Source organism: Capricornis sumatraensis, chromosome 7 (genome assembly GCF_032405125.1).
Source record: "Capricornis sumatraensis isolate serow.1 chromosome 7, serow.2, whole genome shotgun sequence".
Lineage (NCBI taxonomy): Eukaryota > Metazoa > Chordata > Mammalia > Artiodactyla > Bovidae > Capricornis > Capricornis sumatraensis.
In genome coordinates this window covers 29399956-29413442 of record NC_091075.1, presented here as the reverse complement: position 1 = coordinate 29413442, position 13487 = coordinate 29399956, and the positions used below count along the sequence as shown (strand labels likewise).

The window sequence follows — 13487 nt, the reverse complement described above, 5'->3', positions numbered from 1 at the left end:
AAGAAACCTCTAACCATCGATGGCAGACATTATATACATTTAAGTATTTTCCAAATAGAATCCCATATTGCAATCTTAAAAGAGTGTTATAAACGTCCAGAATCATCTTTTTCTATTAAAGAAGTAAAATATTTAAGGCAAATATGTTTTTAGGTCATCAATTTATTAAACATGTTGAAGGAAAAGAGAAGCGTCAAACTAAAAAATCAGAGCAAATTATAAGGAACCAAAATGGTGTTGCAAAGACAAAAAAATACAGGTAGTTTTCAATAGAAAAGTTACCAAGCACTGTAGTATTATATATACTATATAATGTATGGATATATTTACTTGAAATTTCAGGCATTACTTTAATTATACCTCATTGTTAAATCCATAAATGTTTTCTTCTGATGTGGAAAATAATTTTCCACAACAAATGATTGAAGTATAAATAAAAATTATTAAATCTCAGTGAAAGGAAAAAGGAAAAGCATCTTTAAATACAAGGAAGACTAATTGGTACATCTTCTCTGACAAGTGCATCACAAAATGAAAAAGGTAGCATCAGATTTCTTGGCATTTGTATTTTGTGGACACCATTAAAATCACTTTTAAAACAGAGTGTGGACACAATCAACTAAGTATATAATATGATTTAATAACAGCAGCAGCAGCAGCATAGTTTGATAAGTCGCTTCAGTCGTGTCCAACTCTGTGTGACCCCATAGACGGCAGCCCACCAGGCTCCCCCGTCTCTGGGATTCTCCAGGCAAGAACACTGGAGTGGGTTGCCATTTCCTTCTCCAATGCATGAAAGTGAAAAGTGAAAGGGAAGTCACTCAGTCGTGTCTGACTCTGCGCAACTCCATGGACTTCAGCCTTCCAGGCTCCTCTATCCATGGGATTTTCCAGGCAAGAGTACTGGAGTGGGGTGCCTATAATAACTAACCTACTTCATTAAGACTAATAGTTTACTGATCAATACTTGCTTAAAGACCCTTCCTCATTATACCCAGCAATCAAGAGTCAATATGTCATAAACTTTGCCAAATCTTTACAATTGCAAGTTTCTAATTTGCAAGTCTTGCCTTATATTACACAGGCAAGGCTCTAAAACATTAACTATATAATGTATCATTCTTTCACTTTCACATTCTGAACTACTATGAAGGCTCTATCTAGCATATTTTCCCTTTCTGAAGTATGTCTTATAAAAGTATTGGCTTATCAATAGACATTAACAGTGATCTTCTGGGAAAATCAACAGCCAATGGGTAAAAATAACAAGTCTTTCATAATTTACTTGATTTACTTCCTTTTTTGCTATTATATTATGAATGTGCTTTTGACAGAATGCTGAAAAACTATTTGGATTATGACATTTTAAATAAGTAGAAAAACATACATTCAATACAAATAAATTTCTCATTAACTATCTTAGATAAGAACATTCACTATGGTTCGCACTCTTAAATTAACTGCTATAAGCCAATGGGAAGACCTTTCCATCCCAAACAGGTATTAAAACCTATAGTGAACACAATTTCTAAAACCTCGCAGTTTATTTCAGCCTCCTCCATACAGTCAGAATACCCACAACAGATTGAGACATTTATTTATTATGAATCTAAACCATCTACATTTATTAAAAGAAAATAAAAGATCAAACCTGTTCTTCCAGATCTGCAGGGCTTTCTTCTATGCTCTTTAATAAATTCTTAATTTCAACAAATATTTGGAAATTTTGATTTGTGTACATAGACAAGTAAATATTTAAAGTTGCAGAGATATAAAATTATATATACATATATATGCATTAATGCTGTTGAGACTATTTATATATGAGTTGTTAAATAATTCTTAAATCTTTAAGAAATGTCAGAATATATTTTTTACAAAGTCATTATCAGCTAAAAGATTTTGGTTAGTAATAAGAATAGATCATATGGAAAGGACTTTAATGAAGACATTTCCAGTGATGTTCTGGAAATTTTTTCATTCTTATGTTATTATTTAAAGAGAAATATTTTTGACAAACCTCATATGTTGCTGGACCAGGAGTAATCTCTTTGGAATCTTTAAAACGCTTTGATGCTTTAACAAATGAGGGTATGAAGTAGGATTTCTTAAAAACAGGATTGTATGTTGTAGGTCCTAAGAAAAAACAAATGTAAAAATAAAAAGCACATTTTAAATTATTGATTCTGGTCACATGGATATTATTCTTAGATTTGTGAGCTTAACATTTAAATTTGGCGTCAAACAATCTTGAACCCATCCTTTTGAATGCTTAAAGTCATTCAGCTCAGGGATTTCAAATATAATAAGCATAAAACAGAGGCAAACTTCATTTTATGTCACTTTGCTTTGTTGCATTTTTCAGATATTATGTTTTTTTCATCTTTTTTTTTTAAACAAATTGAAGGTTTGTGGCATTTCTGCTTCTAGCAAATTTATCAGTACCATATTTCAAAGCATTTGGTCCTGTAATTCTCACAATTCTTCAAACTTATTCATTATTAAAATTATATCTGTTTTGGTAATCTGTAATCAGTGACCTTTTGATAAGCTAAAGACAAAAGAGAAAAGAAAAGATATATCCATTTGAATGCAGAGTTCCAAACAACAGCAGGGAGAGATAAGACAGTCATCTTCAGTGCTCAATGCAAAGAAATAAATGAAAGCTATAGAATGGGAAAAAATAACAGAAGCAGAATATATTAAGAAGAGGTGACAAGAATACACAGAAGAACTGTACAAAAAAGATCTTCATGACCCAGATAACAATGATGGTGTGATCATTCACCTAGAGCCAGACATCCTGGAATGTGAAGTCAAGTGGGCCTTACAAAGCATTACTATGAAAAAAGCTAGTGGAGGTGATGCAAGTCCAGTTGAGTTATTTCAAATCCTAAAAGATGATGCTGTGAAAGTGCTACACTAAACATACCAGCAAATTTGGAAAACTCAGCAGTGGCCACAGGACTAGAAAAGTTCAGTTTCATTCCAATTCCAAAGATAGGTGATTTCAAAGAACATTCAACCTACTGCACAATTTCACTCATCACACACGCTAGCAAAGTAATGTTCAAAATTCTCCAAGCCAGGCTTCAACACTACATGAATCAAGAAATTCCAGATGTTCAAGCTGGATTTAGAAAAGGCAGAGGAACCAGAGATCAAATTGCCAACATCCATTGGACCACTGGAAAAGCAAGAGAGTTCCAGAAAAACATCTACTTCTGCTTTATTGACTACACGAAAGCCTTTGACTGTGTGGATCACAACAAACTCTGGAACATTCTTAAAGAGATGGGAATACCAGACCAGCTGACCTGCCTCTTGAAATCTGTATGCAGGTCAAGAAGCAACAATTAGAACTAGAGCTGGAACAATAGATTGGTTCCAAACTTCAAAAGGATTATGTCAAGGCTGTATATTGTCACCCTGTTTGTTTAACTTACATGCAGAGTACAACATGCAAAATGCTGGGCTGGATGAAGCACAAGCTGGAATAAAGATTGCCTGGAGAAATATCAATCACCTGAGATATGCATTGACACCACCCTTATGGCAGAAAGTGAAGAAGAACTAAAGAGCCTCTTGGTGAAAGTGAAAGAGGAGAGTTTAAAAGGTGCCTTAAAACTCAACTTTCAGAAAACTAAGATCATGGCAACCAGTCCTATCACTTCACGACAAATAGATGAGGAAACAATGGAAACAGTGACAGACTTTATTTGGGGGTACTCCAAGATCACTGCAGACGGTGGCCATAGCCATGAAATTAAAAGATGCTTGCTCCTTGGAAGAAAAGCTATAGTCCACCTAGACAGCATATTAAAAAGCAGAGTAATTACTTGGCCAACAAAGTTCTGTCCAGTCAAAGCTATGGTTTTTCCAGTAGTCATGTATGGATGTGAGAGTTGGACCATAAAGAAAGTTGAATGCTGAAGAATTGATGCTTTTGAATTGTGGTGTTGGAGAAGACTCTTGAGAGTCCCTTGGACTGCAAGAAGATCCAACTAGTCAATCCTAAAGGAAATCAATCCTGAATATTTATTGGAAGGACTGATGCTGAAGTTGAAGCTTCAATTCTTTGGCCACCTGATGTGAAGAACTGACTCTTGGAAAAGACCCTGATGCTGGGAAAAACTGAAGGCAGGAGAAGGGGACAACAGAGGATGAGATGTTTGGATGGCATCACCGACTTGAGGGACATGAGTTTGAGCAAGCTCTGGGAATTGGTAATGAACAGGGAAGCTTGGTGTGCTGCAGTCCATGTAGTCACAAAGAGTCAGACATGACTGAGCAACTGAACTGAACTGACCTTTGATATTACTATTGTAATTGTTTGAGGGCACCACAAATCATCCTCATATAAGATGGCAAACTTAACTGATAAATGTTGCATGTGTTCTGATTGTTCCCTTATTTCTTTCCCTCCCCTTGGGTCTATTTCCTGAGACACAATAATAATGCAATTAGGCCAATCTGTACCTCTACCATGGGTTATTACTATAGTGTTCAAGTGAAAGGACAAGTCACATGACTCTCACTTTAATTTAAAAACTGGAAATGATTAAACTTATTGAGAAAGGCATGTCAAAAGTTGAGACAGACTGAAAGCCAGGCCTGTTGCACTAGCGAAGTCATAAATCCAAAGGAGAAACTTCTTAAAGGAATTTATTTTTTTTTTTTTTTTTCTTTTTTTTTTTTTTTTATTTTTATTTTTTTTATTTTTTTTATTTTATTTTATTTTTTTTTTTTTATTAAATTTTAAAATCTTTAATTCTTACATGTGTTCCCAAACATGAAACCCCCTCCCACCTCCCTCCCCATAACATCTCTGTGGGTGATCCCCATGCACCAGCCCCAAGCATGCTGTATCCTGCGTCAGACATAGACTGGAAGTGTTATTCCCATGAGCACACAAATGATAGGAAAGCTAAGCTATTTTAATGCTGATATGGAGAAACTTCTAGTGGTCTGGTTAGAGATCAACATTCCCTTAAGCCAAAGCCTAATTCAGAGCCAGGCCTAATTCTCTTCAATTTCATGAAGGCTGAGAGAGCTGAGAAAGCGCCAGATGAAGTCTGAAGCTAACTGAGGCTGGTAAATGTAAAGAAGCTATTTCCATAACATAAAACTGCAATGTAAAGTAGCTGTTTATACAGCTGTAAATACAGATGCTGTAGCAAGTTATCCAGTAGATCTAGCTAAGATAATTAATGAAGGTAATATACTAAATAACAGATTTTCAATGTAGAAAAAACTGCCTTCTTTTGAAAGAAGATGTCATCTAGGACTCTCATAGCTAAAGAGGAGAAGTCAATGGCTATATTCAAAGTTTCAAGGACAGGCTGATTCTCTTGGTAAAGGCTAATATACTTGGTGACTTTAAGTTGAACCTAATACTCACTTAACATTCCAAAAACCTTAGGGCCCTTAAGAACTATGCTATATAATGCCTGGATAATGTGGCATCTGTTAACAACATGGTTTGCTAAATATTTCAAGCCCACTGTTGAGACCTACTGCTTAGGGAAAAAAAAAAAAATTTCCTTTCCAAATATTACCAAATATTGACATGTAGTTGGTCACCCAAGAACTCAGATGAAGCTGTACTATGAGATTAACGATGTTTTTATCCCTGCTAACGTAACATCCATTCTGTAGCCCATGGATCAAGGAGTCAGTTTGACTTTCAAATCTTATTATTTAATAAATATATTTCAAATGGATCTAGCTGCCATCAATAGTGATTCCTCTGACAGATGTGAAAAGAAAGTGAAAGTAGTCACTCCATCATGTCTGACTCTTTGCAACCCCATGGACTATAGCCCACCAAGCTCCTCTGTCCATGGAATTCTCCAGGCAAGAATACTGGAGTGGGTAGCCATTGCCTTCTTCAAGGGATCTTCTCAACCTCAGAATCAAACCTGGGTCTCTTGCATTGCAGGCAGATTCCTTACCATCTGAGCCACCAGATGGTAAAGAGGAGCAGGCAAAGTCAATTAAAAACCTTCTGGAAAGGATTCACCATTGCATTTGCCATTAAGAACATTTACAATTCATAGAAAGCGGTAAAAATATCAACATTAACAGGAGTTAGTTGGAAGGATTTGAATGACTGAGTGATTTAAGTCTTAGTGAAGGAAAAAACTGCAGATGCGGAAATAGTAACAGGACTAAAATTAGAAATGAAGTCTGATGATAGGACTCAAATTGTTGCAATCTCATGGTAAACCTTAACTGGATGAGGGGTTGCTTCTTATAGATAAGCAAAGAAAGTGGTTTCTTAAGATGGAATCTACTCCCAGTGAAGATGCTGTTAAGACTGTTAACATTTTGACAACAAAGGATTTAAATTATTATATAAAGTTAGTTGATAAAGCAGCAGCAGGGTTTGGGAGGATTGACTCCAATTTTGAAAGATGTCCTATTGCATGTAAAATGCCACTCAACAGCATGTGTGATAAAGAAAAAAAAATTGTGAAAGGGAGATAATGGATGCAGCAAACTTCACTACTGTCTAAGAAACTGCCTCACCACTTAGCCCTTCAGCAACCACCACGCAATATCAAGGGAAGACACCATACCAACAAAAAGAGCATCCCTTGCTGAAGGCTCAGATGATGTATAGTCTTTTTTTTTTTTTAGCAATAAAGCATTTTTAAATGAAGGTATGTACTTTTTTTAGACAAAAATTATTGCATATTTAATAGACTGCACTATAGTGTAAACATAACTTTTATATGAACTGGAAAACCAAAAATAATTGTGTGACTCTCCTTATTAGGATATCTGCTTCGTTGTGGTAGTGTGAAACCAAACCTGCAATATCCCCAAGATACACTTGCAGGGACCTCTGCTTACATAGTAATTAAATGTAAGACACACGCAATTTCCAAAAAAAAGAAAATAATACCCACTCAAAATACTTCTACATTGTTAGAAGAGATACCCAAGTCTTATTTCCTAAATATTCATTCATATGTTCATTCATACTCATTGGAAAATACCTTGATGTTGGGAAAGACTGAAGGCAGAAGGGGATTACAGAGGATGAGATGGTTGGAAGGCATCACCGACTCAACGGACATGAATTTGAGCAAACTCCAAAAGATGATGAAGGACAGAGCAGCCTAGCATGCTACAGTCTATGGGGTTGCAAAGATTCAGACGCAACTTAGCAACTGAACAACTTTCATATGTTTAGTGAAGAGGTGATGACTGAATTGCATTGAAAATATGAATAAGATTTAAAGAAGGAGAATGGTGGTTTTACAGCATACTGAGCACTAAACATGATAGAAGTCAAGCCACGAAGATGGAATTTATGACTATGGAACCGTTGCGTGGAGTAAACAGATTGGCTGAATGGAATAAGCCTAAATCCTAAATAAAGATTCTGTACTAGAGCCAACAGCTTCAAATTGTATTCTAAAATGTTCAAAAAATTCCAAAGAATTGCCCAGGGGACAATGTGTAGGTAGAGCCCAAATAAAATTTTGAAAGACGGAATGGCAACCCACTCCAGTATTCTTGTCTGGAGAATTCCACAGGCAGAGGAGCCTGGCAGGCTACAGGCCATGGGATCGCAAAGGGTCAGACATGATTGAGCAACTAACACTTACGCTTAAATATTTCACCCAAAACAACTACACATTCACTGCTTTGTTTGGGTTCCATGTAAAATTTTATTTAACCAAAGTCATTCATTAATTTTTATTTAAAAAAGCTTTTAAAAACCACTTCCATAGTCTACCCTTCGAAGATTTTAGACTAAAGGAGATTCATAAAGAAAAAGCTAATTAAGAAATAAACTCTGGCAATAGTTTATAGAATGAAATGGCTTGTAGATGGTCTATTTCAGGGTTACTAACAAGGAGTTTAGTAACATTGATAAGGAAAAAGAAGAACAATTCAGAATACTTTCTAAGAAATGCAATAAACATTTAGTATGTACAGTGATTGGAAGGAGATAAAAATGAATAGTGGCTATGAGAAAGGTAATATTGTGATGGTAATAAAGAAACACAGAAAGAAGGAGCAGAGGAAGACTTTGGGCTTGATTTTGAGCCAGTTATATATGAAAAGATGCAGGATATCCAGAGGACAATTGTAGATATGTAACTGAGACTCCTGAGAAAGCTGACCTGGAGAGAGAGAATGCGGTTACTTATGTAGAGGCAATAGTCGAGGTTTCTCTAAGTGGAAGAGCACGGAGAGAGAAAACTAAATAACCGAGAGTGGAACTTGGGAGACTGCACACAGAGAGGGAACAGAGAGTCAAAGAAGGAAACAGTCTAGTTAATAAACCTAGCTACTACGTCATAGACAATAAATCGAAAGAGGCTGTTTTTTGCTCCATTTCCATGTTAACCAATAATTACTGTCTAAAACATGCCATGCCTCATATATGAAGAGGGTTGTTGTTTAGTCACGAAGTAGTGTCTGACTCTTTGTCGACCCTACGGACTGTAGCCTGCCAGGCTCCTCTGTTCATGGGATTGCCCAGGCAAGAATACAGGAGCGGGTGCCCATTTCCTTCTCCTGGGAATCTTCTCAAACCAGGGATCAGACACACGTCTCCTGCGTTGCAGATGGATTCTTTACCACTGAGCCTCTGGAGAAGTGCATGAAGAGGGTTAGAGGTCTACCATATCAAATATTTCAAGAGGAGATTTATAGTAGAGTGTATGTACTGTGCTTAGTCGCTCAGTTGTGTCCAACTCTTTGCAACCCCATAGACTGTAGCCCACCAGGCTCCTTGGTCCATGGGATTCTCCAGGCAAGAATACTAGAGTGGGCCACCATTCCCTTTTCCAGGGTATCTTCCCAACCCAGCGATCAATCCCAGGTTTCCCAAATTGCAGGCAGATTCTTTACCGTTTGAGCCACCAGGGAAGCAGGGAAGCAGTGCATATAGAATGTAACTTTAAAAGAGTGGTAACAAATGAAACTAAATTAGAAGGCATTAAAAAGACACTGTGGAGTGAGGGGATAAAGACTTGAAGCACAGGATATTGACAATGAACATAAATAGTGAAATAGTAGAACAGATATAAAGATATTAATAGGGTACAAAATTAATGCCTCTGTCTCCCTAGGAGACATGCAATTTGAAACCACTTACTTTGAAGACTAGATTCTTGTTGATATTTTAGAATCTGATGTATTTTAGAATTGATAGGTTCACATGAAACATTTTTAAAGCTTTAGCTTCATTTCAAAGGACATTTCAAAATTTTTTAAAAAATGTAACATTTGATTCTAGATTAATCGTTCTAATATCAATTCAATTAACAGGATAGATCCCCAAAGTTATAAAGCCCTTGTGGGAGACTGCTACAGAACAGAACACAAACAGAATGTTTCTGTCCATTTACAGTTCATATTTTGAAACCTTAATCCCCAGTGTGAGGGTATTTGGAGATTGGGACTTTGAGAGGTAATTCGTTCATTAGGGGGGAGCCCTTATGATGGGATTATTGTCCTTGTAAGAGGAGATATAATGAGCTTATTCTCTCTCTCTCTCCCCCTCCTGCCCACCAACTCTCTCTCTCTCTCTTATGTGAAGACAAAGTAAGATGTCTGTCTGCAAACTAGGAAGAGGGCCCTCACGAGGAATAGAATTGGCCAGAATCCTGGGCAACTTGATCTTGAACTTCTCAGATACCAGAACTATGAGAAATAAATTTTTGTTTAATCATGCAGTCTATTGTACTTTTGTTATAGCAGCCCACAGTGACTAAGACAGTGGGATGTTGTTCAGTCACTAGTCATGTCCAACTCTTTGAAATGATATTAACATATTTATAAGGCCATGGGTTCAGTCGCTGGGTCAGGAAGATCCCCTGGAGAAGGAAATGGCAACTTACTCCAGTATTCTTGCCTGGGAAATTCCCTGTAACAGAGGAGCCTGGCAGGCTACAGTGTATGGGGTCACAAAAGAGTTGGACACAACTTGATAACTAAACAAACATAGCAATTTATATTTACATTGCAGAGAAATAATGTATATATACAAATATAGTACCTTAACAGAAAATCTTAAATACACAAACTAAACTATGCATAGGAAAATGTACCAGTTGCTGCAATATCCAGAAAAAAAAAACCACAAACTACCATCAGGAAATAGGTACATAATTCCACAATTAATTGAAAATTACAACTTTAACTATAAATATTTATAAAAGTTAACGCAATAGGTAAGGCTATTATCCAAACACTACTGTAAAGGTGTTCCATTTTCAGTTATGAAGTATAGTCTATCCCCTGCCTTTACCATAATGTGAAAGGTATAATGCTAAATGCTATTTATCATAATGCTGATAAATATTTACATTCATGGTTATAATTCATTAAAAGAAAAGAAAATATTCAAATGTAGTTGTAGTAGATTTTCTTTTACTGGAATTTCTTTGAGGAATATTAAGTGAAGCAAAACTTTCCTTAATATGCAGCTTGCTGCATTTTAGCACTTAGACTGCTCTGAGCTACAGAGCATTAAAGAAAAGGTTTACTGCACTTAATTTTAAAATAAATTTTCAATTACGTATATTACTGCTTATACGATACAGGTCAAAGATTTACATTGCTTCACCAGCTCTGATTCACATCTGGATTATGCAGAAACTATCTTCTCTTTATTTACCAAAAGGCCACATTTTAATCATAGGTCACAGAGGAAGAAAAACTTCTCATTCCAAATCAAACACCTATGAAAAGTCTGACTGAATCATGACTACTATATAATGGAAAATTCAAGAGCAGGTGATTCTTATAATTACATATTTTCCAGCCCTACGCCAACTCACACACTCTGAAATGTCAACCAATGCTACAAGGCAAAAATAGGAGATAACAGGAACAATGAGTAATTTAAAATGAAAATGATTTAAGTACACTAAGAGTGGACTCAAAAATAAATACTTCTATGAATAAAGTTGCAAAACCTCATATTAAAAAAAAAACGGCTATCTTTGTAATGAGCCAAAATTTATAAATCATGTAGTCAATTTTGCTTATGATTACAGAGTCCTTATTTCATCTGAAGGGGACAGAAAACTACTGGAAAGTAAATATCCCATATGTGAGCTTATCTTTAGACATTTAAAAAGCATCTAGAAAACTGGTCATTGAAATGGACTGCATGGCTTTGAAATGTCTTTTAGAGGGTTTAGGGATCACAGAACACATTTTTTCACACTGATTTAATTCTCCAACTCTACAAATGCAATAATAGCAAAGACAAAAGATTGGTACACAAGGAAGCATTATCATCAGTGTCAAAACCACTCTCTTGCTCTCAATGCTCCTCTCCTGCTTCTAAAACTTGATTTGCTTAAATGGCACTTCAGATTATGACTACAGAACTGCACAATCTATTAAATTCACTGTATAGGTAATAAGAAAAAATGACAGAGTCCAAATGATAGGTAAACTTTTAACTGAAATTTCTGGGTATTTGTTATCATATTGTTGACTTCTCTTTCCAAAAACAAAACCAGTTCAGTTCAGTTCAGTCGCATAGTCATATTCAACTCTTTGCAACCTATGGACTGCAGCATGCCAGGCTTCCTTGCCCATCACCAACTCCCAGAGCTTGCTCAAACTCATGTCCATCAAGTCGGTGATAGCATCCAACCATCTCATCCTCTGTCGTCCCCTTCTCCTCCCACCTTCAATCTTTCCCAGCATTAGGGTCTTTTCCAATGTGTCAGTTCTTCACAACAGGTGGCCAAAGTATTGGAGTATCAGCTTCAGCATCAGTCCTTCCAGTGAATATTCAGCACTGATTTCCTTTAGGATGGACTGGTTAGATCTCCTTGCAATCTAAGGAACTCTCAAGTGTCTTCTCCAACACCACAGTTCAAAAACATCAGTTCTTCAGTGCTCAGCTTTCCTTATTCTCATATCCATATATGACTACTGGAAAAACCATAGCCTTGACTAGATGCGCCTTTGTTGGCAAAGTAATGTCTCTGCTTTTTAATATGCTGTCTAGGTTGGTCATAGCTTGTCTTCCAAGGAGCAAGTGTCTTTTAATTTCATGGCAGCAGTCACCATCTGCAGGGATTTTGAAGCCCAAGAAAATAGTCTGTCACTGTTTCCATTGTTTCCCCATCTATTTGCCATGAAGTGATGGCATGGTCTTAGTTTTCTGAATGTTGAGTTTCAAGCCAGCTTTTTCCACTCTCCTCTTCCACTTTCATCAAGAGGCTCTTTAGTTCTTTGCTTTCTGCCAAAAGGGTGGTGTCATCTACATATTTGAGGTTATTAATATTTCTCCCAGCAATCTTGATTCCAGCTTGAGCTTCATCCAGCCTGGCATTTGGTATGATATACTCTGCATATAAGCTAAATAAGCAGGGCAACAATATACAACCTTGATGTACTCCTTCCCTGATTTGGAAACCAGTCTGTTTTTCCATGTCCAGTTCTAACTGTTGCTTCTTGACCTGCATACACATTTCTCAGGAGGCAGGTCAGGTGGTCTGGTATTCCCATCTCTTTAAGAATGTTCCACAGTTTGTTGTGATCCACACAGTTAAAGGCTTTGGAATTGTCAATAAAGCAGAAGTAGATATTTTTCTGGAACTCTCTTGGTTTTTCCATTTTTAACCAATTGTTTAATCAGTTATATTATCTTCAATTGTTTAATCAATTCTAATATCTTCAAATACTGAATTTGAATATCTTCAAATATTGAAGTCTGTTTAACTGTGTACCTCCAAGTAATACTTATCAAAAGTGAAGTGAAGTCACTCAGTCGTGTCCAACTCTTTGCGACCCCATGGACACCAGGCTCCTCCGTCCATGGGATTTTCTAGGCAAGAGTGCTGGAGTGGGTTGCCATTTCCTTTTCCAGGGTACTTCCCAACCCAGGGATCGAACCCAGGTCTCCCACATTGTAGACAGACGCTTTCCGTCTGAACCACCACTTAATCTTAGCCAAAAAGCCAATGCATATCCAAAACCCTATCAGATGAAGTCTTTGATCTTACTGATAATTTTACTCTCTGATAATATAAGTAACATTGTACAAGTTTGAAAGACTTTCACCAGTCTTGGAAATGAAGTTATAACATCCTTTATGTATGAAGGAACATACCTTCCAACTGGAAGGAAGGATGATCACCTTTCACCTAACACAACTTTGAGTAGGTAGTGTATAAATATGTAACACATGGATGATTTTCATTGGTGAAAAAATTATCAATTAATCAGTAAAACTGACATTATCTTCAAGGTAAATAAAATACCTCACAATTAGTCTGATACATTATTAGCAAAGTTTCAAGACTGAGAAAGGAGTAGGACAGGGCTGTCTGCTGTCACCCTGTTTATTTAATGTATACACTGAGCACATCATGAGATATGCCAGGCTGATATGCCTGGATGAGTTACAGGCAGGAATCGAGATAGGAAGGAGAAACATCAACAGTCTCAGATATGCAGATGATACTACTCTAATGACAAAAAGCAAAGAGGAA

The 13487-nt window shown here is 36.5% G+C and overlaps 1 protein-coding gene across 1 annotated transcript in view; it reads right to left on the bottom strand.

Annotated features, from left to right (window-relative positions):
- Window positions 1-1645: 1645 nt before the first annotated feature.
- STPG2 (sperm tail PG-rich repeat containing 2) overlaps window positions 1646-13487 on the bottom strand; it is a 339045-nt gene continuing 327203 nt past the window's right edge. The window contains exons 10-11 of the mRNA XM_068974937.1: window positions 2021-2136; window positions 1646-1699 (exon numbers count right to left, since the gene is read on the bottom strand). Of these exons, the coding sequence (XP_068831038.1) occupies window positions 1646-1699; window positions 2021-2136 (170 nt within the window). The remainder of the gene's footprint in view (window positions 1700-2020; window positions 2137-13487) is intronic.